The sequence below is a fragment of the Lycorma delicatula genome, chromosome 10 (genome assembly GCF_047948215.1).
Source record: "Lycorma delicatula isolate Av1 chromosome 10, ASM4794821v1, whole genome shotgun sequence".
In the NCBI taxonomy this organism is placed as follows: domain Eukaryota; kingdom Metazoa; phylum Arthropoda; class Insecta; order Hemiptera; family Fulgoridae; genus Lycorma; species Lycorma delicatula.
In genome coordinates, this window is record NC_134464.1 from 87,515,627 (window position 1) to 87,541,502 (window position 25,876).

At 30.7% G+C, this 25,876-nt stretch overlaps 2 protein-coding genes across 4 annotated transcripts in view; both read right to left on the reverse strand.

Annotated features, from left to right (window-relative positions):
• The window catches only part of LOC142331419 (uncharacterized), a 36,956-nt gene extending 35,941 nt beyond the window's left edge, over positions 1-1,015 (reverse strand). The window contains exon 1 of one of the 2 annotated variants that reach the window (XM_075377308.1): positions 907-1,015. The gene's annotated coding sequence lies outside the window, so the exon portion shown is untranslated. Of the gene's footprint in view, positions 1-515; positions 886-906 lie in introns of those variants that run through there. The other variant, XM_075377309.1, reaches the window with a different exon arrangement.
• A 3,606-nt stretch (positions 1,016-4,621) lies between these two features.
• The window catches only part of LOC142331113 (uncharacterized), a 93,236-nt gene continuing 71,981 nt past the window's right edge, over positions 4,622-25,876 (reverse strand). Inside the window, exons 6-11 of one of the 2 annotated variants that reach the window (XM_075376791.1) lie at positions 23,854-23,984; positions 20,218-20,465; positions 16,411-16,545; positions 9,848-10,075; positions 8,141-8,198; positions 4,622-5,005 (exon numbers count right to left, since the gene is read on the reverse strand). In XM_075376791.1, coding sequence (XP_075232906.1) covers positions 4,785-5,005; positions 8,141-8,198; positions 9,848-10,075; positions 16,411-16,545; positions 20,218-20,465; positions 23,854-23,984 — 1,021 coding nt within the window. In that variant the 3' untranslated portion in view covers positions 4,622-4,784. The remainder of the gene's footprint in view (positions 5,006-8,140; positions 8,199-9,847; positions 10,076-16,410; positions 16,546-20,217; positions 20,466-23,853; positions 23,985-25,876) is intronic. The other variant, XM_075376792.1, reaches the window with a different exon arrangement.

Sequence of the window (25,876 nt, forward strand, 5' to 3'; positions counted from 1 at the left end):
AAAACAAAAAAATAATTTTCAATGAGACTGCTAATGCATTCTATAATCAATAAATATTATATTTATTCGCCAACAATCATAAACAGAACGACTAAAATCTAAAAGAAAAATTAATAAATTACTATAAGATACTAATGGATCAAATTTTTTATAACAAATCGATAAATAACAAAGTTAATAACATTTAATTATTAATAGTTTCTTTGTTTAAGTCTAACGGCAGCTCACCCGCCTAGTGATAACTAACCTGTCTAGCCGTTGTTAACTAATCGTCGCAAATCGGTTATTTACAGGCTAATTTTCAAAATTGAAGGTTCCGAAGTTCAAATTCCCATTACTTAGTCGCTTTTTAATTCTAAACAGAGAATATCGGTTTACTTTGGTGGTTGGGGTTCAATTAACCACACGTATTAGGAATGGTCGTCCTGAATCTGAACTAGACTATACCTTATGACAGCGATATACAAGGAATTAAACAAATAATATTGGATTATTTAAATTACAGGTTCACTTACATGCCATTCTCATCAAAACGGGCAGTCCGGAGGTTGCTTATTGTTCATTAGTTGAACAGATTGAAATATTAGAATAAGTAAAAATAAAATGTCTATCGACGAAATAATTTTTCTAAATCGGAATAATAATCCATAAAATAATGTATTAATATAATTGTTAGTACAAGGTTTTAATAATTTACAATTCCAGATATACGATATGAAATAAGTGTAACATTTCCAATTTAAACACGTAAATATGAACAACTCAACCTTATTTTACATTACCGCTACGTTTCATTTCATTAAATAATGTACGTATATATTATAATTAATATCGCTTTATTGTTATAATTTCTCATATTTTAGATAATTAATACAAAATTATTAGTACGTTTAATTTGATACTCACTCAACCAAGACCGACAACAGAAATAACGCGAAACAAACTCAACACACTGCGAATGGCGGTTTACGAAGAAACGTCTTGGCTTCACTATCTGTATGACACACACTCGAACTACTCCTACCCCAGAGCCCTCTGATCTAACGAGGAACTATATAAGATTATATCCTATCGCCATTAAACAATCAAATACCCGCCCAATAATTAGAAAAACCTAGCAGCAAGAGACCACTGTCCAGTTCTGCGATTAGTAGGGGTATAAATATCCCCGGATATCTTTACGATCCGATCCTCAAGAGTAAAACATAGATCACTACTTTGCGATGATAATTTAATTATTTACGAGTATCAAACTATACGTTTTCCAAAAGTTATTTTATTTTAAATTTAATATTTATTTTTAATATTTTCCATTTTTTGGAAAAAGATTAAATATATATATATATTAATTTGTTTAAATCGACTAAATGTCTTGAAATACTTTTCTCTTTCTCCAAAACAGATATATCCAAAACTACTTTCTTAAATATACATCTTTTAATTTATTTATTTATTAAAAAAAATTGTGTTTATCAAATATAAAATAGATAAAACAGCTAACTAATCATGAAATGACTTGGAAGGATTCTACTGATTAGAACATCGTGCTCCAGATTCTACCTTAAATGGTTACTATCATCATGTCCCATCACTTGGTCAATACAGTATAGTATCCTTTTGTAAGTTCTGTGGACTAAATACGAACCTTCAATTGAGGCAACGTCTTTTAGGCGGTTACTGGTTGACCTGGTGTGGTTAAAAAAGGATAATAAAAAAATAATACAAATCTAAGAATTTCAAAGTTTATAAAAAACAAAATGCGGCAGATTTTAACTGTGTGTTAAACAGACTTTTCATACAAACGACTTTATATACGACTTCATTCATACCGCTTTACTCAAAATCAAATTCTCTACAAGTTTTGTTTAAAATTTGATGCGTTTATTACAAATTTAACAAAGTTATTTTACTCCAAACATAAAATAGTGTTTTTGACCCTGATCTTTTACATTTTCTCTCAGATTTCTTGATATCTACTAAAAATACTATTGTGGGCCTGGTTTTTTGTTTTTTTGTCTGATGTGAATGAATGTATATGAAATATAGTCTTGTACAGTCTCAGGTCGACTGTTCCTGAGATATGTGGTTAATTGAAACCCAACCACCAAAGAACACCGGTATCCACAATATAATACTCAAATCTGCATAAAAGTAACTGCCTTTACTAGGGTGAACCTTATAACTCTCAATTTTGAAATCAGCTGATTTGCGATGATGAGTTCACCACTTGACCGACCCGGTGAGTAATTTAATTAACAGGTCTGGCTAGATTAACTGAAGATGCAGATTATCAGGGGGAATTATTTCACCAACAGACACTTGCTAACAAAGCATTTTTGAACCTATATTATACGAACTTTCTTCTTTATTTTCACCAGTAAAGCATATCCCGAAAGTTTTTTGAATATATGTATATATACATCTTTCTTCTGTGCCAATCTTAATATCAACATACTTACTACATTTAGCATCCTTATTATCTGCTTTATACATTCCAGTCTTAATTTTTCCATACAGTTTTCACCCTTTAAATCTGTTTATTATATTGATTTCTCTCTCTTTTTCTGTTTAGCTTTGGAACCACCGTAAGATATTACTTCACAGGATAAATGAGGATGATTTTATGTATAAATGTAAATTTTTTGAAGTATAGTCTTGTACAGTCTCAGGTGGATTATTCCTGAGAAGTGTGGTTAATTGAATTCCAACTACCAAAGAACATCGGTATCCACGATCCAGCATTCAAATCTGTATAAAAGTAACTGTAAATAAAAAGTTTGTATTAAAGTTCCTGTATCCTAATATTTCATTCTTATTATCGCCCTTTTGTTATAATCATTATCTTTACTTTACTCTTACTCTCTTACTTATTTTTGAAAGGAAATTCTGTTCTGGTAGTAAATCCGTGTGCTTTATGATTTCTTCTAATAACTCATTCCTAATTTTCTGCCAAAAGAACAATGTTATCGGCAAAACTTAACATTTTTATTTTTACTTCTTTTACAGGAAGCATTATGATTGCAAAAAATTTTGATTTTCAGATTTCAATGGAAATATCCATTTTGACTAACCCTGAATCCATTTAGACCAGTTTCGGCATGACACCTGTATACAAATATGTACTATGTATGTATCTTGCGTAGCTCAAAAACAATTAGCCATAGGATGTTGAAATTTTGGATTTAGGACTGTTGTAACATCTAGTTATGCACCTCCCTTTTTGATTGCAATCAACTGAACCAAAAGTGTCCAAAAAAGACCAAAATTCAAAAACATTTGTAAACAAATTACTGTTCTGAGTTTTAAACACTACTGTTTAGATGAACTCAATTTTTTTTAGAAATTCACTTAATGTAAACTTAAATTTGTGATAAAATTGTCACAATTATTTTATTCTCTATCAGTTTTATTCATTTAATACTTTAACATAATTGCTACATTATTATTTTGAATAATTATAATTTTTTTGGTGTACTGATATAAGACTATTGTCCTAAATGAGAAACAGCATTTATTTTACAGGAGAAACTGTAAATTTCTGTTAAATGTAAAAGAAAAGTAATTAATGGGACTATAACCACGTCTCATTTTTATCAGTTTAGTTTTTAACGTTATACTCCTGTTGCTCTAATCAGGATTTTTCTACTATTTTGCTTGACATCCAGATAAATGTCCGAGTTGTTCCCTTTCATTATCACATATATGATTTGTGTAATTTTTAAATAATTTTTTAAATCTGAAAAGTTGTGCTCAGTGTTGTGGTTTAGCGTCAATGCCTTATTTTACTATATTTCAGTTTTTCCCTGAATACCTTCTTTAACCTTTATTAACCTTCCTCAACCTTTACGGAATGCAATTTTGATAATCTTCCAAATAAATGTACTCTTCAAATTAATATTTTCTTCTCACTTGTCTGTGTTCGGTTACTTGAGAGACTGTTATGATCTCAGTCTTTTATCAAAAAAAAAAAAAATTAAATTCAAACCCAAATTTTATTCTGAAAAATTTATTTCATTATTTGTAACTGAAATTATTGAGTAACAGCCTATTGCTGCTTGAGAAAATAAACTGACAAGTGATTCTGATATGAAATTTTACACGAAACATACTGCTTTTAAAAAATAGTAATTTTTGTACTTGAAGAAATTATCTTAATCATTGAGCATCACTTCACTTAAAAATTTATAAATACGCTAAGCAACATAAAATCATATAATGAATAACAGATAATGCTATACAATTCCAATATATTCTACCATTAAAGGATATTATTGTGTTTTCTAAACATTCATTTTTGAACAGATCTCAGAAAATCGGGGCATTATTAGAGAACAATAGAAAAGATACTATAATATATATCTGGAAAAGTAGAGGATTACATAATGATGTAAAAGTATACTATAAGGGAGAATAATGGGGCAAAAAGAATATTAATGATGTAGAAATTACAGACGAGGCTAATAATTAAAAAAAAATGTAAATAACTGATAACAAACAGAAGCGGTAGACAAATTGTTTCTCCAGAGATTAAAATGATAATAAATGAAGCTTATAATCATGTCAACTTTAAAGGAATTTGATTTATAAAGGAGAAATTTAAAAAAAAACCTGATTACAATAAATAAATTTTTATTTTATTAAAAAATATTAAATGATTTAACAAAAAAAAAGACAAAAAATGACAGTGCATAATTATCATCATTAAAAAAAATATCCTTGTTCGTGAAATACAATGGAAAATAAAGATGAAATAATTTCAGTCAGTTGATCTTTAAATAACGATATCATGAATGATTTCTAATAACTTTATTAACCCAGTTTATATAATTCGGTAACTTTGTGTAAATTCCATATTTTCCTTGTTTACCACAACCTTCACCAAAACTGGTTATACCGAATACAGTCCACTGCATCGTCTGAATATTCTGGCAAAGTAACGGGCCTCCAGAATCTCCAGCACATGAATCCATTCTTCCTCTGCGATAACCAGCACAAAACATATTACCTAACGTAAAAATGTGGAAAAAAGAGAATATAATTTCATGAGTTTTCATTTTTTAGAAATAAAGTAAAATTAAAAAAAAACATACTACATTCATCAATGTTCTAAATTAAAGAAATGCACTTTTATTAATAGTTTTTAATTTTACAGTGATCGAGTGTATGAGAAAAGCAGTTAAAGTTATTTGGCTGAAAATAAAATTAAATATACTAAGTATTTAGCTTTACAAGGTAAAAATCCTGATAAGTATAAAATTTTATTGTCACTAATTTAATTATTTAATTTAATATACTGGATTTTACTGTAATGGTATTACAGAAAAAACAATAATCACAATTATTAGAATGAGTGATACTTTTTTCAATATTGTTCTGTAAATAAAAACAAACAAAAACAACAAAAACAAATTATTCAGCGATGTGAACTGAGAGTCTACAGTTTTTTATTTATTTATTTTTTTAATTTTAAATGACATTAATTTCATGATCACAGTTGTTTTATAATTGCCAAAAATATGCACTGAAACTGCACTCAATGTTGAATTTGAAATTGTTTTTACTTAGAAAACTGCTCTGCTCACTATTTGAATTTATTTTTAACAATTATATATTAAGGATTATTATTAGGAATAGGAATAAAATCCTAGCCAAATAGATACTGGGAGATATTTTTGACATCCTTAATAATAAGATATTTTTAATTCTATTTCTTGCAGTTGTCACTTTATACTCTCAGATAAATCACAGACTGCAGATAAATCACCTATTCATGTCTCACCTATCATGTCTTGCTGATGCAAGACATGATAGGTGATTTATTGTTACAATTTGCATTTGGTATATTTTGACTCTTCTCTATCTAATTAAGCGGTGTTACTCATCAGAATTTGTTGGAAAATATTATAGGCTTTCTTTTCTTATTAAAATATGGTTGGTTTATTTAAAAAAATGTCCACTATTTATTATCACATTTCATAGGACAAGAACAGTAATCGACTAGTTAGGGACGGAAATAGTACCAATGTAAAACAGAATATTTGGGGATAATATTTAATTAGGAAGAGAGGAATCATTATAAGATAATTAAAATGATTGCTAGAAGCTTCAATCGGAATAAAAAGGTAACATATGAGGAAAAAAGGATCTGGCAAACCTGGTACAGAGTATAATGCTTTATGGGGTAGAATCAGATAACATAAAATGAAGGATACAATAAAGATTTTTGACAGCAAAAATAGATATCCTTAGAAGAAGCATGAGGAAGACCAAACCGGAAAGATTAAGGATAAAATGATGTCATATGAGACAGTATGCATATGAATATTACCCTTTTCTATCGTACAGGTGCCACTATATATTTTTTTTGTGATATCCAGCATAATTTTGGCATACCATTATGTAAATAATGGAAAATTAAATGTTAAAAAAAATTTAATGTAAAGATAAATAAAAGATAAGGCTCATTTATGAAGAATAAGATCATTAACTATTAAAAAAAAAAAAAAAAAACTTAAATTGTTGGTAAAAAAAGAACGTAGTTTGGCTGCCATTATATGCAAAAAATGATACTATGCTACACAAAGAACATTTTCTCTAAATGTTTTAAAATAGTCATCTTAAAATTATTTCTAAAACTTAACTCGTCTTATCTCATTGAACAGATTTATTCAAGTCTTTTATTTTTATTTATCAATGGACACTTTATGATTATGAACACATTATCATTATAATGGATAGTTTATATTACTTTGATATTGTATGATTTAAGCCTTTAGTCAAATTGTGTTACTGTTAGCATATTGAAAGCAAAGAAAAAGAATCTAGATTTCATTTCCTTTTTTGTTTCATTAAGAATGTACAATTTAAAACAATAATCTCATTTGTAAATCAGCAGCTTTCATTTCAAAATGACTGCTTTAAAATTGAAGAGTTTAATAAATTGGGTATGTCATTATTGTATCTTTCTTTCTTTTTTCTTTTCCCTGTTTCGCCTCCAGTAACTACCGTTTAGATAATTCTTCAGAGGATGAATGAGGATGATATGTATGAGTGTAGATGAAGTGTAGTCTTGTACATTCTCAGTTCGACCATTCCTGAGATGTGTGGTTAATTGAAACCCAACCACCAAAGAACACCGGTATCCACGATCTAGTATTCAAATCCGTGTAAAAATAACTGGCTTTACTAGGACTTGAATGCGGTAAATCTCGACTTCCAAATCAGCTGATTTGGGAGATGTGTTAACCACTAGACCAACCTGGTGGGTTTCGTTGTTATTTCTAAAAATGATTAACTTCACTACAACAGATTTGTTTCATGGATAGTGACAAATATTTCTTAAATTTGCTACTTTGTTTAATATTAGTTTTGATTATAAACAAATCTCATCAAATGAAAAATTCAAACCAAATATAAAAATAATAACATTGTGAATAATTTTAACAACAATAATATTTTTAATAAATAAATCAGATTTAATTTAAACTTTATTTTAGAGATTGATTTGTATGATACTCTGGACGTTTCCAGATATCCAGTCCACCTTTCTTGATTCAGCGACTAATGTAACTGTATCTTTTGCTTGTACAATGTGTGTACCTGTTAACTTGTTACATCCATGAATCACCAGGACTGGATATATTGGTAATTACTTAGTTTCATAATGATTATTAGGGATAATAATGAACATTACCGTTAAAACATGACTAGCTGACTTCTAAATACTAACCTATTGAATGAGATGGTAACATTCTGAAATACAATATTTATCTACATCTAAATGCTGATTGATGATTGATCTGTAATTTATTTAATGCTACTGTAAACAGACATTAAAGTTTTCTATATCTTTCAATTTTACAGTATAAAATCAAAACTTTTATAAAGCAAGTGTATATTTTAATCCTTTCATATAACATAAACTGAAAATTAGAGACGTTGACAATTTTTTTATTAATCTTTAAATTTAATCTTTGCAAAAACTCAAAACTATCTTGTTAGTCAATAATTTACAGATACCAGAAATTGAGTTGATAAGAATACTCCTTTATATTAATTTTTAAAAATTAAAAATCCACTATAATACTACTTTATTATTATTATTTCAATAATTTATTGCATCTGAGCAGAATATTCTCACCTGTTATTTTATAATCCTCATATACTTTTCTGCAGTCACTTGTTGAAACAATTGGAACCTTTATATAAAAAAGAATGTATTTAATAGTCATAAATATTATTGATAGACTAATAATAATTGTGTTTTAATAAATTAAAATGAATGGCATTGGTTATAACTTGATAAGTGAACGTGACTTCAATCTGTTATTTTTAAATTTATTCTAATATCTTTTTCCAAATCCAAGAGAATCAGAGAAATATTTAAATAAAAGATGGTAAATTAATGATATACAGATTTATGTTAGTACAGTTATAATAAGTAACTAATACTTTCAGTTATCAATTTAATAATAAACATAGACGTCAGGTTATGTTTTTATAACAAAAGCAATGGAGTTTTGATCAGAAAGGTTTGATTTTTCTACATCACACTCTAAATTTGCTACAGACTTTTCAGAATGGTATTGTAATATGACATCAGTAATTATTATGATTTCTTTAAAACTGCAGATCACAAAGATAAAGAAAACTTGAGTACTGCTTTAGAAGAGCTGGTGTAAGAGGAATTGTTCCTATGTTTTAAATTCACAATCATTAATTAAGAATAATTAAAAAATATTACAAAGTGAGTAAAAATCAATTTTTAAATTAAATTTGATCAAGTTTATCATTAAAAAAAAATTACTTGCGTGTAATCTTCACTGCTAGTCATAGAATAATAACTCTGAAAACAGAACTTAGTGTATTAGAAATGGATGGGAGATCTACCACAACGAAAAAAATATTTGAATATAGACTAAGGTTAACAATAGTAGTAAGGAAAAAACTGTCCAAGAAGGTAAAATAGACATTTAGACAAAAATTCAAACAAGCAATCAACAAAATTTGATTTAATTGGCATCTACAGCTTGAATGCAATAACTGTAATAAGATGTAAATAGAATTAATAGGGTGAAGTATTAAAACAGTAAAAAACATAATAAAGAACTTCACTACACCACTGAATCTATTTCTATGAACAAGACATATGCACCTTGTAGATACCAGTCATACATGTACACAAACTACCATGTGAAAATCTTACACGTAAATAATAAAGGTCAAATATTATATACTTTAGAAGCTAGATATAAACAAACAAAGGGAAACAATATTCTACATGAACAAACACAACCAAAATAACAGCACTTTTCAAATACATTAACAATAAAAACAAAGATACATCAAAACGTACTTCGAACACTCGTCTGAATGTTCAGTGGTATAAAAACAATTGACACTTTTGACAGCAGTTTCTGAAGAAGCTTGATTTAAGTAAAGGTTAGTTCAAGACTCAGCAGTTTTTAAATTTTCACCTTAAAGTGAATTGCTGTCAATTTAAAAATGGTGGTAGGGGGTCCTAAAACTAATGCTTTCAACACATTTTTAATTTATCCTGATAAAAGTGTATGTCTTTTGATAAGTAATCGTAATTTACTGATTTAAAGTTATTGTATTTATAGCTATTTATATTTTTTCTGTTGTTTTTTTTTAATTACTGCAAATGTAACAAATAATAATAAGAGGCTTTGTGTTAAATATTAAAATAAATAAATATTTTTTGGCCATAGTTTAACATTACATGCAACCTAAAAGGGAGTTTTCTATACATACAATCAAAGTAATGGTGTGCTTTTATTTCACTTACTCACAAACATGCTAATATTAAATTCAAAAAAATAATTACCTGAGCTTCTTGTAGTATATCTGTTCCAAATGCATCTGTTGTTCTACGTTTTCCCCATCCGATTATGGTGCAAAGTTTTGTAGTTGGTAATGGCTGATATGGTTGGGGAAGGCATGCTGGTATAAGTTGGTACTGATTTAATTTAACAGACATTGGTAACTTTAGAAGCGCAATATCATTATCAACTGTATCTGCATCATAATCTGGATGCTTAACTGATTTCACAACCTGAAATAAATAAAAACTTATAAGAAGTGTGAAGCGGTCAGAAAAAGTCTCTGCTACAACTATAATCGTCCAAAACCACCAGCCAGTGTATATGATGAATAAAATGAAGGTGTCATTTTGATTGCTGAATATCACCAACATTGAAATGGGCTTAGCATATTGATATACAGCAATATAATCAGCTAATTTGAAGAAGGCCAGAAAGCTGCTGGATTGATCAAGTCAATTTAGTCAATTCACTCCTCATGTTCCCTAGTAACCTGGCATGAAATCTAAAAATAAGCATTTATTATGTGACTTTTATTTATTTCACTTCAAGATGTCTAAAATTGTTTGGCTATTGCTTCTAGAAGTTGAATAGCGGAAAAATACAATCTTGTGAATATAATTTAAACAAATGAACAGAAAACAAACAGAGCAAAAATCAAATGATTTTTACAAGCAATTTCTGGAAAATTCACACTGAAATATTTTTAATAAATTTGTCTCTGTTTAATACAGTACCATAAAATCTTTAGTGAAATAAATTTCACCAAATATATACCACTCTGACTGACAATTTTATTGTACAAAACACATTTGTATAGAATACATATTTTGAACATGTTAAGATTGTTGTCTGCAAAATCTACATACTTCCAAATATGACTTATTAAACTTTACCGTGAACATTTTCTATTTTTTTTTCTGTTTAGCCTCCAGAACCACCATAAGGGTACTACTTCATAGCATGAATGAGGATGATATGTATAAATGTAAATGAAGCATTGCCTTTTACAGTATCAGGTTGACCGTTTCTGAGATGTGTGGATAATCGATACCCAACCACCAAAAAACACCGATATCCACGATTTAGTATTGAAATCCGTATAAAAGTAACTAACTGCCTTTACAAAGATTTGAACCTTAGAACTCTCAACTTCAAAATCAGCTGATTCGCGATGATGAGTTAATCAATAGACCGGCCCGTTGGGCTACCATGAACATTTTGAATGATAATAATTTGTGAACATTATTTTAAAGTATTATCAGCTGAATGAATTTCCTTGTTTACATTTTTGTTTCTGGGTGATTAAAACATTGTACGCTTTTATAAAATAAATACTAGACTTATTTTCTGAATGAACAATAGCGATTTGTACTTACATTTACGAGAGGTAAAATTTGTAGTATAACGAAAAATTCCTAGCCTAACTAGGATTTGAATTCAGGACATTTTGGATGAAAGTCATATATACTACCATCTAATGTCTTTAAAAAAAATGTTGTTTTAAATAGCGATTAGTGTAATATAAAAAAAAAATTATTTGCATTTGCATAAATACATTTTACGAAGTAATTTTCTTTTAGGGTTGTTGTATTCATGCGAAGATAAAATAAGTTTTTATTTTTTTTTTAATTCAGCTTTCAGTAACGGATTGATTGTTAATTTTTAGTTAAAACAATGTTTAATTTTAGTTTAATGAACTAATAAAAGTAATATTTATTTAAAATGTTGTTAATACTTTCAAGTACTAAAAAATTACATTTTATTTATTTTAAGTTTAATACGTCAAGTAATACCTAATACGGCAAGTGCAATTAAATTTTTATTTAATCCATTTATATGACAGTAAATGTTCTTGAAAACAGTTTTTAAAATTTTTGTTACCATTCTTATATAAACATTCTATTTTATAAACATCTGCTTTATTCTAAGCCGGTATTTATCTTCCATTATACTTGATTATTAAGAATGGTTTAATTTTTTAACCCCACACTGAGCTCTTTTAAACTCACAAAAAAATAGTCTAGTTTACCGTACCCTTGCATAGTCCATGCATTCTTGATAAAAATGAACTAAATAATTGCTGGACTATGTTTGAGCACGGTCTGTTGAAATTTAAAGAATATTATCTTCAATAATTACTAGAATACTTTCCGGTAGAATTTGAAGAAGCAATAATGGAACTAAGATTTTTTTTATTTGTCCATGCATAGAGAGTAGGTGTGATATTTTGGTATCAATTGCTTTTGTTTAAATGTGTGTTTCTAACGCCCACATTGTAGCCGGTATTGCGCTCTTTATATTTGCACAGGAATAATTCATTATAATTGGTTCTCAATATTTGGAACAAATAACAATATCAAAACTATTTAAAATCATAAATTCTGTTTTTAAAAGTCTTTTTTAAAGTGCATCGGCTATTAGGAAAACAGCGGTCATAACATCTGAAACACTTAACGTTAACGAAAGTAGAAGAAATTTCCTTTCATATGATACAACATGACAGCATTATGTATCTAAGGAATAACGTAGTATTTAATAGAATATTATAAAAAGATACTCATTTTCCAGGCCAAATGATGTGGTATTGTAAGAATTGATCTACAATGATGCAGCTGCTTGTGAACTATGAGAACTGATACAATTAATTTTTTCAAAATATTAGGTAAGAGAGTGCTATATATTCAAAAAAAAAAAAAATGAACTTATGAAAATTTTATTTACATGAGTTTTCACTTATAAAAAAATGTTACCATCAGAATTCCATTATCCTACCCTACTACACGGCATTTGTTATGTGTGTCTATGTGTTCGTCCCCCTTAGCTTAGCAACGGAATGTACCGATCGCTAACGGAAAATCCTACTACACGGCATTTGTTATGTGTGTCTATGTGTTCGTCCCCCTTAGCTTAGCAACGGAATGTACCGATCGCTAACGGAAAATCCCGATTCGTTAGTACGTTTCGTGATGGTCAGGTGTGTACTTATGTTTTGTTATATTATTGTTATATGCCAAATAGATATCGTTGTATATCGAAGTTTTGGGAAAATTTAGTAATTTTTAACCAGATCCGAATTTTCGGATGAAAATCGCAAATATCTCCAAAACAATCGGTCCTAGCGCTCTGAAAAATTTGTTTGATCCCCTCATTAATACCCACCCGCTCTCGGTGTACTTATAGCATGATAATAATTTCTAGTGTCCCCGGGGCGCCGTTTGGAAATTGGGGAGGGGATGCGATAGGGTGCCACAGTAATATCTCGGCAACCGCTCGTCCGATTTTCACGATTCAAACGGCGTATTATCATCAGCCGGTCAAGCGCTAACTGTTTAACACATCAAAAATCAGCCCTTAATCAGCCCTGTGCTTTGATTACACTCACCCACCGTTGCTGCTGGCCGAGGGCAACTCGCGTGCCGAGATAGAGCTCAAAGTGACGCAGACATGTAAGGTTCTCAGGTTGTAGAGTCTTCAGCATAAGATGGTTTTCAGTGCGGAGAAAACCACTATGATCCTTCTTAAAGGTCGTCTAGCCGCGACCCGTCACCCGCAGGTTGTGATGGACGGCCTTCCGATTAGGTATGTTACCGTTCAGAAGTGAGTTTTCTGGGCGTTATCCTTGATGAGAGGCTTCAATTCAAGAAGCCCCTCCAGTTTGTTGCAAAGAAGGCCATCGATGTCTTCTTTGGTGTCCGTAGTCATCCATCCCGATCGGGGGTTAAGTTATCGTACCATGCGTATTCTTTAGAAAGGCGTCTGTGAGGCCATAATGTTGTACGCTGCGTCCGCCTGGGCTCATCGTCTGCAATTCCAATGTTATAGGAACAATCTTTTGCGAGCCCAGCATCTTCTATTGTTAGCTGTTATCGGTGGCTACAGAACTGTCTCAAGAGAGGCAGTCTATGATCGTTGGCATTAAACCCATTGATATTCTAGCTACGGAACGTAGCAACCGGTACTTTTTTAAGAAGGAAGACCTTCTTACTTCTGGGCGTATGCGAGAAACTGACGACCAAGGTTATGACTCTTGGCAAGCTAGGTGGAACGATTCTTCTACTAGTCGATACACGCACAGTATCTTTCCAAATGTTAGGGAGTTGCGAGCAATTAGTTGAGTTTCGTCAATCGGTATACATCCCAATTCCTTTCGGGACATGGTGCCTTTAGGAATAGTTTGGTTAGTTTTGGTTTGGTTGACTCCGGCTTGTGTCCGGACTGTAGGATCGATGACACTGTGGACCAATTGATTGGCCGGAGGTAGGAGGATTGGCGTCGAGCCACGGTTAGATAGAAATTGTGGTGATTATTTGAATGTTAGTAATCGGCGGAACGGCGACTGCACTGCCGAGGACACGGGTTACCATGCAGCCGTGAGGTGTAGCACCGTTTTGAACGAGCAGTTGAATTTTTTTGAGAGCAGTTTGAACGAGCACACGACGCTGTCGGCGGGATGGCGACTGCACTCCCGAGGGCATGGATCTCATGCAGCCATGAAGTGTAACGGCATCTCGACGATGGTTTAAGAAAGTATCCGAAAATATTTCCATCGACCAGTCCCGCGGTACTCTGCGATGGAGCTGAGTGGGAGTAGGAGGTTTGTCTGTCTCTCCTTTGTAAACCAGACCGAAGTCCGTAAATTAACCTAAAGTCAGGGGTATGAACTGATCCATCGGGTTGGTCTAGTGGTTAACGGGTCTTCCAAAATCAGCTGATTTGGAAAGACGAGAGTTACAGCGTTCTAGTAAAGCCAGTTATTTTTACACGGATTTGAATACTAGATCGTGGATACCGGTGTTCTTTGGCGGTTGGGTTTCAATCAACCACACATCTCACGAACGGTCGAACTGAGAATGTACAAGACTACACTTCATTTACACTCATACATATCATCCTCATTCATCTTCTGAAGTATTATCTAAACGGTAGTTACCGGAAGCTACACAGGAAAAGAGAGAGGGATGGTGAGAGGGGGGGTATGAACTGAAGTAGAGTTCACCAAGGGAACTATGGCTAAATTTCGTTGTTGCGATCAACATTTTTGATGGTATGTTGTTGTTAATTTGCCTTCAATTTCGAGACAATTACTAGAAATTGGCTCGTTAAAAGTTAGGCGCGGGGTTCGTGCTTCCGCGAGCTCGGTTAGCTAGTTCAGAGGGCAACGATGTACGGCATTCAAGATTTCCGGACGCGGCTTAAAGCGAAGGCAAAAGCTGAGTTTAAAAATCACCGATGTAAATGTCTACCGAGGCATTTACATCGGCGGCATCCCAACGAGGCCTGGCTTATTACTATGAAATGTAAAAGGTCAAGAGTGCGAAAGACGACTTCCGTTAAAGCCCATCAGGCCTAAGATCGTAGGCGGGGTAGTGGCGATCGGAAGCGTCATAAGACGGGTGTCTTCCTCCTACGGGGTTGGGATGCACTCACCACCCTAAAACGTACCGATCCGATCTTTCGCTAAATACGCTCAAACCTGTATGCTAGCGCAGCTCTTAAGTATAAAGTTATGGACTAAAAAGTAGAAAAAAAAATATGTAAGACTTTTTTTTTAAAACACCACACTTAAATTAAACGCATTAAAACGGAAAAAATAATTTTATAACGATATCTCAGAATGGATCTGACAACAAGTTTTGATGGTGATATGTAAGATTATGTGAAAGTCATAGCTTTAAATTAAAAATTTGATATTTTTGCCAATTTTTTTCTTATGCGAGATGAATGGTGTACAGAGTGGGGTGCAAACACGCATAAAAAAAAAATTGGCAAAACATAATTATATTTAATTTAAAAGCTACGACTCACATAATTTTACATATCATCATCAAAGCTTGTTTTCAATCCATTCTGAGATGCGGGCCTAAAATTATTTTTTTCATTTTTATTTTTTTATTTATGAAACAGTTTTTCTTTATAGTATAATGAACTATAACCAAAATTTAGCCACCGGAATGTACTAGCGGAAAATTCCGATTCGTTAGTATCAATTTCTAGAGTTAATTTCTAATTTAACTATTGTTATATCAATTTTCATCATTCAAAAAAAAAAAAGGCAATCAATTTTGGACGCCTAATAATCCCAATCCAAAACACCGCCTGCCAGGAGGGCCTAGTTGCGGAGGTGCCCCGCAGTTAGTAAATATTACTATTGATTACTGTAAAAAAAAAAATATTATCACTCATAAAAATTGGAAATTCTTCTTATTTTTCACTCTTTTCATTAAAATGTTTTAGCTGTTTTAATAAAAATGGGACATTATAAGGTTGGTACAATTTTCAATCCTTACACATGGTTAGAAATCCAGTGGTTAGGTTAGAGGCTTTCACTCCATATTATTTTTTTCTAAGATAATCTTTTCAACTCATTAAGTAGGATATAGTGGTAATAAACCGACTGATAAAAACTGGAATAAAAAAAAAATTAATTACTTTTACTGTTTAAACCTATCAATTAGAAACTTTTTAAAATTTTTTCTTAACAAAGTGTTTTCAGACATTAACTCTTAAACTGAAGTTTTATTTAAAAGTGTAAATAGAAAAAGAAAAGTAAATGCAAGAAATCTACCTTAAATTCAAGTTCTGTTCCTTCTTTATAATATAAATCATGTTCTCCTAATCTAGCGTACAATCTCTTTCTTACACAATGAGCTGCAGTTACAATCCATTGATTTGATATTAATGTTCCTCCACAGAAAGCTTCCTAAAATATAAATAATAAACATTTTACACGCTGTAATTTTAAAACACAAAATGAGAAAAATTACACACTTTAATACATTACAATTAATGATCTAGTCTAAGGCTAATTCTGAAGAAAACAGAAAGACAAACTGAGGAGAATAAAAGAATATGGGACATCATTTTGGCTTTAGTATGTGTGAAAAAGGACATGAGATACAAGTGAATGGGTATCTGACGAGTTGACAGAAAAAGAATTAGAAATGAACAGGAATATGTATATATGTTTTATTTAATGGGTGAAAGTGGTATTTAATGGCAGGAAGTATTAGCTACAGTAGGAAATGAAAAGCAATGAAAGAAGAATGTAAGATATAGATGTCTTAATTAACAACACTTTTCAATATATATGTTGCAAAATTAACAGAGAAGGAATTCTCTGTAAAAGGAGCAGACTCTCTCTCTCTAGAAAAAAAACAAACAAAATAGTAGTTTCAGAACAAAAAATAAAAACAATCAAATATTCAGATGACCAATCAGTGTCGGCTAAATCAGAGGAGGAACTGCAATTCAGGTGGAAAATATTGTAAAAATGGGGAAACAGTGTGGAATGAATGCAGAAAAACTAAAGTGGCAAAAGTTGGAAAAAAAAATTGTTAAAATATTGCTGGAAGGAAGATTAGAAAACATATAAGGTCATTTAAGTATTTAGCCCACCGAGTGGCTTACTCATTATTGCAAATCAATTGTTGAACAGTAGATTTTCAAAGTTGAAGTTTCTGAGGTTCAAACCCTAGTAAAAGTTAGTTGCTTTTAGATGGATTTGAATACAGACGGTGGGTACCGGTGTACTTCGGTGGTTGGGGCTCAATTAACCACACGTCTCAGGAATAGTTGGCCTGAGTCTTATAAGATATGCCTCATTTATGTCATATATATCATCATCATTGGGCCTAGGCAGGGTAGCTTTCTGATCACTAGTTGAACAGATTGTAACATACACATAGGAAAGAAAAATATTTGGGAAGTTTGATGACTTGGAACAAAAGCTCTGTGGAGGAAGAAAGAAGCACAATGTTTAGGAAGAAAAGAAGTTTTGAAAAGGCGTAAAGATTACTTACAATAAGAAGAATCCTAATTGAACTGAGGAAAAAATTTGGCAAATACTATGTGTGAAATATGGTATTTTGTAGATCTGAATCATTGGATGATCAGAAAGAAGAATGGGAAGTTACTTATATAGTTTTAAAATTTAATATTGAAGAAGAATTTAGAAGATAGACAAGATGAGAAATGTGGAGAAGTATTGAGAATAGAAGAGGAGCAGAATTTGATGAAGATAATATGGAAGAGATAAATATCTTGGTTAGGTCATATTGAAACAATCAGAAGACAGATTCACCAAAAAAGTAGAATAATTTTACTTCATTACCATTTGTAATAAATTACCCGACTATATTAAAGATCTTTCAAATAATTTATTTAAAGTTAAATTAAATGATTTCCTTTTATGAAAACAATATTATTATATTGAAGAATTTTTAATTAATAGTAATTAAATAAACCCCAATTATCTATATTCCCATTTAAAATGTACAAATAATTTATCAAACATTTTTCATTTAATATCTTCAATTTTAAAATTGTTATTAATAAATAAATTTTACTTACTATTTTATATTTTAACAGCTATTTTCATTGCAATTATTTAATATTAATAATGATTAAAATCACTTCTAACTTTTATTTTTTAACTTCACATTGGATGATAATGGAAATACTCTGATCTTCTTTGGGAAAACCTTGAACCTTTTCCGAGAGTAAATGTTGGGGCAGTTCCTTTTCTACGTGAAACAGTGTATGCCTACCCATTTCTGATGTAATCTGCACAATTTGATCTATAATATAATTTTATAAATAACAATGTGGCAATGAGGATGATACTTACTATGAGGATACTATACTGATGAGGTTGACACCAACTAGATCAAGGGCCTGTATTGGTCAAGGTATCTATTGACTTTTCTCCTATTTGATTTAAAATTAAACTTTAAAACAGATATAAACAACCACATCCATTTTATTTCTTTTTTATATTACACAATAAAAATAATAACTTCTGCCACAATGATGCTGCAAACAACCCTCTTGAAGGTGTTAATGTAACATTATGTGGTCATTTTGGATCCCTTCCACTTCTCTGTTGTAATCCAGTGATATATTTTCATTTCCCTCAAGTCATTGTGTAATGCTGAGCCCTGGTTCCTTTAGAGTAAGAAACTACATTAGATAAAGTACAAGCTCATTAATTTAGACTGAATTTCCAGATTTTGCATTATTTTAAATGTAATCTTGGTCATATTTAAATATGTTCAGTTTAATATGCACAAATGCCTCTTAAAACTGCAAAGATTACCATATCCTTAAAATAAATTCATGTAACATTTGGGAATTTTATGTTGCAGTATGGAACCTCCTGGGGAATTTTATGTTATTAGCCGTTACATGAATGAATTTATTAACAATCATCACACAGTTTTAGTTTCTAACTGTTTTTTTTATTTATTTTGGAATGACACCACCTTACAAGAGTTTGGTTATTTGTCTTAATCAGTCTCAGACAATAGTCCTAGGAGAGACCATTAAATCCTATTAACCAAAATATACCAGTGACAAGGATATATTCAAATATCATAATTCTAATGTAATACAATAGAATCTCCTTATTCGCGGAGGTTAGAGAGCGTAAAAATACAGAAAACCACGAATATGTAACGGGACTAATACTAATTTATGGAATAATGGTTAGGTTCTATGTAAAATGAAAAAAAATAAAAATAAAGCGTACTAACTTAGGGCGATGTTATTGATGAAATACAGACGGCAACATTAATTATAAGCATTGGTTTAGTGCAGTACGTAGGTACACTACGCAAAAAATATTTAACAAAATACAATATACATAAATTCCTAATTTACTCGTAACCACTTACCGAATTGTTTGATTTAAAATCTCACTACAGTATCCGCTGTATTAGAAAACTGTATTACATGTTCAAATCGTACTCGGTAATCGTCTTAAAATATCAAGAAAACATCACTGCCGTACTACGTACACTAAAACTAAAATTACTGTAAAGGAAATTTACAAAACTAACCTGCAATATTTTAGAATGCATTTAAAAAAAATTGTAATTTTTCCTTGTCTCGCTTTTGTTTTTAAATCCGTGTGTATTCTTACATGGCATCTTCAATGTTGCGCTTAAAGATTAATCTTCTATTCAAAGATGGATCAGCATCTACAAAAAACCGGGTAAGATCACGAGATTGTTTAATGTCTTCGGTAAGTTTGACATTTAACTGTTTTCCATGGATCGTATCTTCTATCTCTTCAACTTCTTACTCTACCTGCGCCATTAAATCTTTTAATATTTTTATTTTTTAATGTTACTACATAATTTAACGTAAGCGAATACGGAAAATCTTAGCCGCGAATGGAGAAAAGACATCAAAAAATATTGCACCGCGAATAACGAAATCTAGTATATAGGAAGCGCGAAAAAGGAGATTTCACTATATATTATTGGCACTGGTGGCCTGTTCAAGGCACCAGTACCAAAGGTATTCAAGAAGTTTCCAAGAAATAGTATATTAACAATTTTAAAATATATAATGAAATAAAATATCAAATTACTTTGAATCTGTTAAGCAAAGCAACCTGCCATGGCCAACGACCTCTTTGTGTTGGATGCCCGCCAATAATTCTCAGCATATTCAATACACCAGCAGAAGTAAATATACTGACGTTAACTGCTCCGCAATCAGATATTCTCCTATCATTTTGTATCACAAAATCGGTAAAGGCGGGATTAGGTTGTTTTGGTTTTTTCAATTTTGTTTCTTCTGGTTTTGTAAAATATTCAACGTTGAAGTTTATATTAGCTGTGAAAAAAAAACATAATTTAGGTGCATGCTAAAAGTGTCATAAGAAAATGATTATGTGAAAAGAAAAAAAAGTTGTGTTCACTTGTTTCATCAAATAACATAGTATAAAGTATTCAGTTACTCCGATAGTCTTGCAGAAGGTAAGAACATTTCATGTAGATATTAATATGTTTTTGTATCTACAATTTAATGTTATTTTTAATATTGCAGTGTTTACATCCAACATTCATTAGTTTAATATATATTTTTTCAAAGTTGAATACATTTTTTTTTTTTTGGCTCGAACTAATTGACATATCTATGGATCACTAACTCATGTTCAGTTATTTTATTTTTGGTACCAATTGAGAGTTTCCATTCTGTGCAGTCTAATAAGTCAATTTTCGATGTTATACAGTTTAGCAAGTTGTCACTGCAGCTGAAAATCATTTGATTGTTCAACTCTTGGCCGATGTATTTCAGTTACTATGCAGCTATTTTATTTTAAAGTAAATGTATGAAAGCAGCATAGAAACTGTTAATTTTATGTAGGTCTATCTTGAGTGTGGAATAATTTGAAAACAACTGAGTTGAATGAGGGAAAATAAAAAAAAAATTATATAAAAATAATTCATTGCAATACAAATTTTTTTTTTAAAAACTGTTTTTGCAGGATTATATCAATTCTATACCAACATTTCTGAACAAAATGCTATTTCATATGATAAAATTTTTTAAAATATTAATGTTTTCAGAAAAATAACAATCAAAGTAAGAACTGATATATGAGTATTTAACAACACAGCCACTTTCGAGAAAAGCAAGCTTTCCATTTCAGGTTTTCTAGGAAAAATAAAACAGTTTCCCTATTTTCTTCTTCACTGAGCTTAATATATTTTTAAATATTAACATGCCAGCATAACCAAATACAGGATATATTCAACCCTAAAAGTGACATCTTTATCTGTACATGACAGGGACTGATTGTGTACTCTGAATATCATTCATTATTCTTAGAGAAAGCAGCTTTTGTGTAACTTTTACTTTAGCTATAAGAAAGACAGATAAATCAGCTAAGATAATGTAAACAGAAAATAAATGCACCCATTTGATTGTGAGGTAACATAGACTGAACTTACATTGAATGTTATGTGTATTTTAAAAAAGTAAATGTTTACCTATAAGAGAGATACTCAAAATTAAATAAATTTTTTATAAATAAAAATAATTTTACAGATTTTATAAAAAAAACAAATGTTGTATTATCATAAAAAATTGGGTTTATGCTAAACTTAATTGTCTTTTAAAAAACACCTGCATTTGGCCAGCAAGATGCTACAAAGTTGAAGTAAAAATTCCCTTCATAAATTGCAGAGAGAATTATTTTATACATGTATGTATCTACTGTAAAACTAGTTAATTAGCTGTTAATAGTTAGTAGTTAACACGTTAATCATGGATATGAATACTAGATTGTGGATACCGATGTTCTTTGGTGGCTGGGTTTCATTAACCTCACATCTCAGGAATGGTCCACCCTGAGACTGTACACTTCAATTACATTCATACATATAATCCTCATTCGTTCTTTGAAGTAATACCTTACAGTGGTTCCCGAGGCTAAACAGAAAAAGAAAAGTAGTTAATTAACAGTGGACTTGACTCATTATTTAACTCAACAGGGGTATTTATGAGATCATGCTGAACTGAAAATTTCATGATGATCCAATGTGACATACAAGAACTGTGGTGAAAATTGGTAGATGGCTAAATGGACATAAATTCTATAATGATTTTGTAGTGTATTTACTTTTTATGTAAACAAAAATTAACATAAAAAGTTATCAAATAAAACCTTGACTGTCAATTCATGCATTAATCAATGGATGGTGCCTTTAGTGGTTGGGTGGAAAGTTCCTTTACAATAGTTATGAAATTATTAGGATAGGTGCAGCTTATCTTCTATGGATCTAAAATGTCTGTGAGAGTTAACTCATGTTCAAAGCACAGCTATGTGCGCCTTTATGTTTGGTTGTTCATTTGCAACAGCATGACAGGAGTAATAATTTCAAATGCTGAATGAACAGCGTCTTAGAGCTGCTCGTTTTTGACATATCTGTGTTTTCAGATATCTTCTTTTACAAAACCCCAGAGTGCATTGTCAGATATGGTAAAATTAGGGCTTCTTGATGGTGAAGGCAATTCTGTGGACATTCAAAGCAAAATGCGCTGGAGCACCATCTTGCTGGAATGTAATGATTTCAGCAATCCCTTTTACTGTTAATTAACTACTCGTTGATCATTTTCAGATAACTGTGTTGATTAACTGTACCATTGAAAAAATAAGGACCAAGGAGATGTTCAGTTGTCATCCCAGCCCAAATCATAACATGAGCGGATGGTGTTTGTTCCTCAAAAAAGTGAGGATTGTCTTTTGCACAGAAACAAATTTCAGTTAAGAGAGCTTTGATAAATCACAAACTTATCTGAGAACATGATATTCTTTTTATCATTTGCTCTTGGAAAGCGTTCATGCAATAACTGACATGGATAAATACATTGATCAAGGTCATTGTCACTCAACCCATCAACTGTGGCTAGACGAAAACATTTAACTTTTAAGTTCTTCTGCATACGGTATCACATTTTCTATCTTGGAATGTCTATTCTGCAGAACGTTTGTGCATTGATTTCATCGATGATCCCATTGAGCTGATGTTTCCACCGCAGCACATGTCTCAGCTCGAGTGCTTGGCCTTCCACTGCATGGCGCATCAAGAACACTTCCTGTTGCAAAAGCCTTCTTCTCCCGTGAAAGTAATGTTTGCTGTGATTGTGACGATTTCCCAAAACGCACAAAAAAGTCATTCATAATGTTCTCCAATGTTTTAACAGTGTGTGAATGTTTGTGGATCCACACAAAAAACTAACAAATGTTCTTTGACAGTAAATACACTGTATCTACCATCATTTCCCACTTGACTACGACCCACCACCATGAATGAACACACCAGATGATTCCCACTATAGCTTATCCACCCCCATCTTTTCCAGCAGCAGTGAACAATGTCACCGATGAGAATTGGTAGCAGTAGAGCCCAATTAAGCTGGATTTATTTATTAGTATGGAGAGAGCGGGACTTCCTACCATCTCCATACTTGGTGAAAATTCATAATAACAAATCGGAGAATGAAAACAATATGCTTTTTGATTTTCACAAGATTTATTTAGAAAATGAGTGCTTTTTCGATAACATGACAGCTTTTTGTATGTAACATCTGAGGAAGTTACTGTATATTGAAAAAGCTGTCATTTAGTCCGAACATATTGGGAAAATAGTTTATGTTTAATCTATAATTTTAGTGCAATAAATTAAATAAATTATAAACCTTTATTCCATGTCACCTTCATTATCTTCGCCTTGATTTTCTTCGATTTTTTTCTGAATCCATTTTTGGCAAAAAGTACCTTCTATGTAACAATATGCTGTTTCTTGTATAATATCATTTCCACATACAGTTGGTTTTTTGCACCATCTGCAAAAAAAAAAAAAATCTAGCAAATACTTTTAATTAATGAAAAATACTTTTTAGAATACTATTTCAAATGTAAATAATTAAAATAAAATATACTAATAATAACAGTGAAGTATAATTAGGTAAAGAAAAATTATAATTTGAATAAAAGATGTGAAAGGTTTTTTATTAACTTCAGTGATCGACCAAAATGGTTTCTCCTCATCTGAACACCGAAAAAGATCTGATGTGAACACATGACTTACTTGTTTGCCTATTAAATTACATTTATACATTTTTCTTTTAAGTGAGAAGTACATAAAATTCTATCTCATAAAAACTTTTGATACTTTTTTCTTTTTTTTTGTTGAATCATTATTCATCGTAAAACATTTTTACAATGAGAGGTTAATAATTATTAATAACTCAATATATTTAAATAAGAAAAATAAATAAAAAAAGGAGAAGTCTGATTCAAACTGATGTACCTTCCCCTAAGATCCAAATATTTCATTTATTAAAATTTTTGTTTGGCTTAACTCTAGAACCAATGAAAATAAGTACCACTTATGATATATATCGTTGAAAAGCTCTCAATGAGGACTTATTAGTGCAGTTAAGAAAGAGTCCAAAAGGGCACTTTTGGTTCAGTCAATTGCAATGAAAACGGGTAGTGCACAACTAGATGTTACAACAGTCCTATAACCAAAATTTCAACATCCTACAGCTAATCGTTTCTGAGTTATGCGAGATACATATGTACATACATACATACATACATACATACATACAGTCTTATAGATGTCACACCGAAACTATTCAAAGTGGATTCAGGGATGGTCAAAATGGGTATTTCCATTGAAATTTAGTAACTGAAAATTTTCGCAATCACAATACTTTCATACTTTATTTACTTTGTACAAGGAAGTAAAAATGGATAAAGATTTATTAAATATAGATTAAATGATTTTGTTTGCGGCATTAAAACAAAAAAAAAACAAAAGAAAAATATTATACAATTTTTTCAAACAGTGGTAAATAAGTGTATAAAAACTATAAATCAGATCTATTCCATTAAAATAAATAGTTTTACATCATAATTCTCATTCATTTAAATTAATTAATTCTATTTTTATAAGTTTGAAATTAACTTAAGATGTAATTTTTGTAAAATAATTTTTAATATAACTAATTAAGTAAAATGGAATTACTATCCAAATGTGCCTAGCAGTATATGCTTGGATAGGAATCCTATACAAAAAGTAGTACATAATTACATTCATAATCATTCAAAAAACATATCAGTTACAGTATTTACAGATGAAGTATACATTACAATGCTATAATTATATGAATTAGTTATAAAACAATTAAAGAATATGAACAGTTATTGTAACAGTATGTATATATTGATAGAATCTATTTTATAAACTGCTCATTACTTAACTATACAAAATTAAAGTAAGTATGTTATACAAAGTATTAACGTATATCACCAGTTAAATCGTTATCAGAGCTAAAATGTTTAGTTCTATTGAGTGGATGATATTGTTTGATTTTTGTAGTACAGTTTCTAAGAGCCATTCATTAATTTTTTTTTATAGGTTACTAATGACATTGCACTAAATACTTTTAGATTATTTGGGATATTTCTGACCAAAAGTTTGATAATATAATGTGAATTAAAATGTAAGAAACAACAGTAAGGAGTCATAATTGGACCCTGCTGATAAAAAATTAATAAATGATATAGGCATAAAAAACTCTCTGAGAATGTGCATACATAATTGAACTGAGATAATAAATGTTTGAAGTTATTATAGATTTTGAATGATCCACTTATGGACCATATGGAAATTATTCTTCCTGTGGACTTTCAAAGGTAATTATTGAGCTTCTTCTTCTTTAAAGTT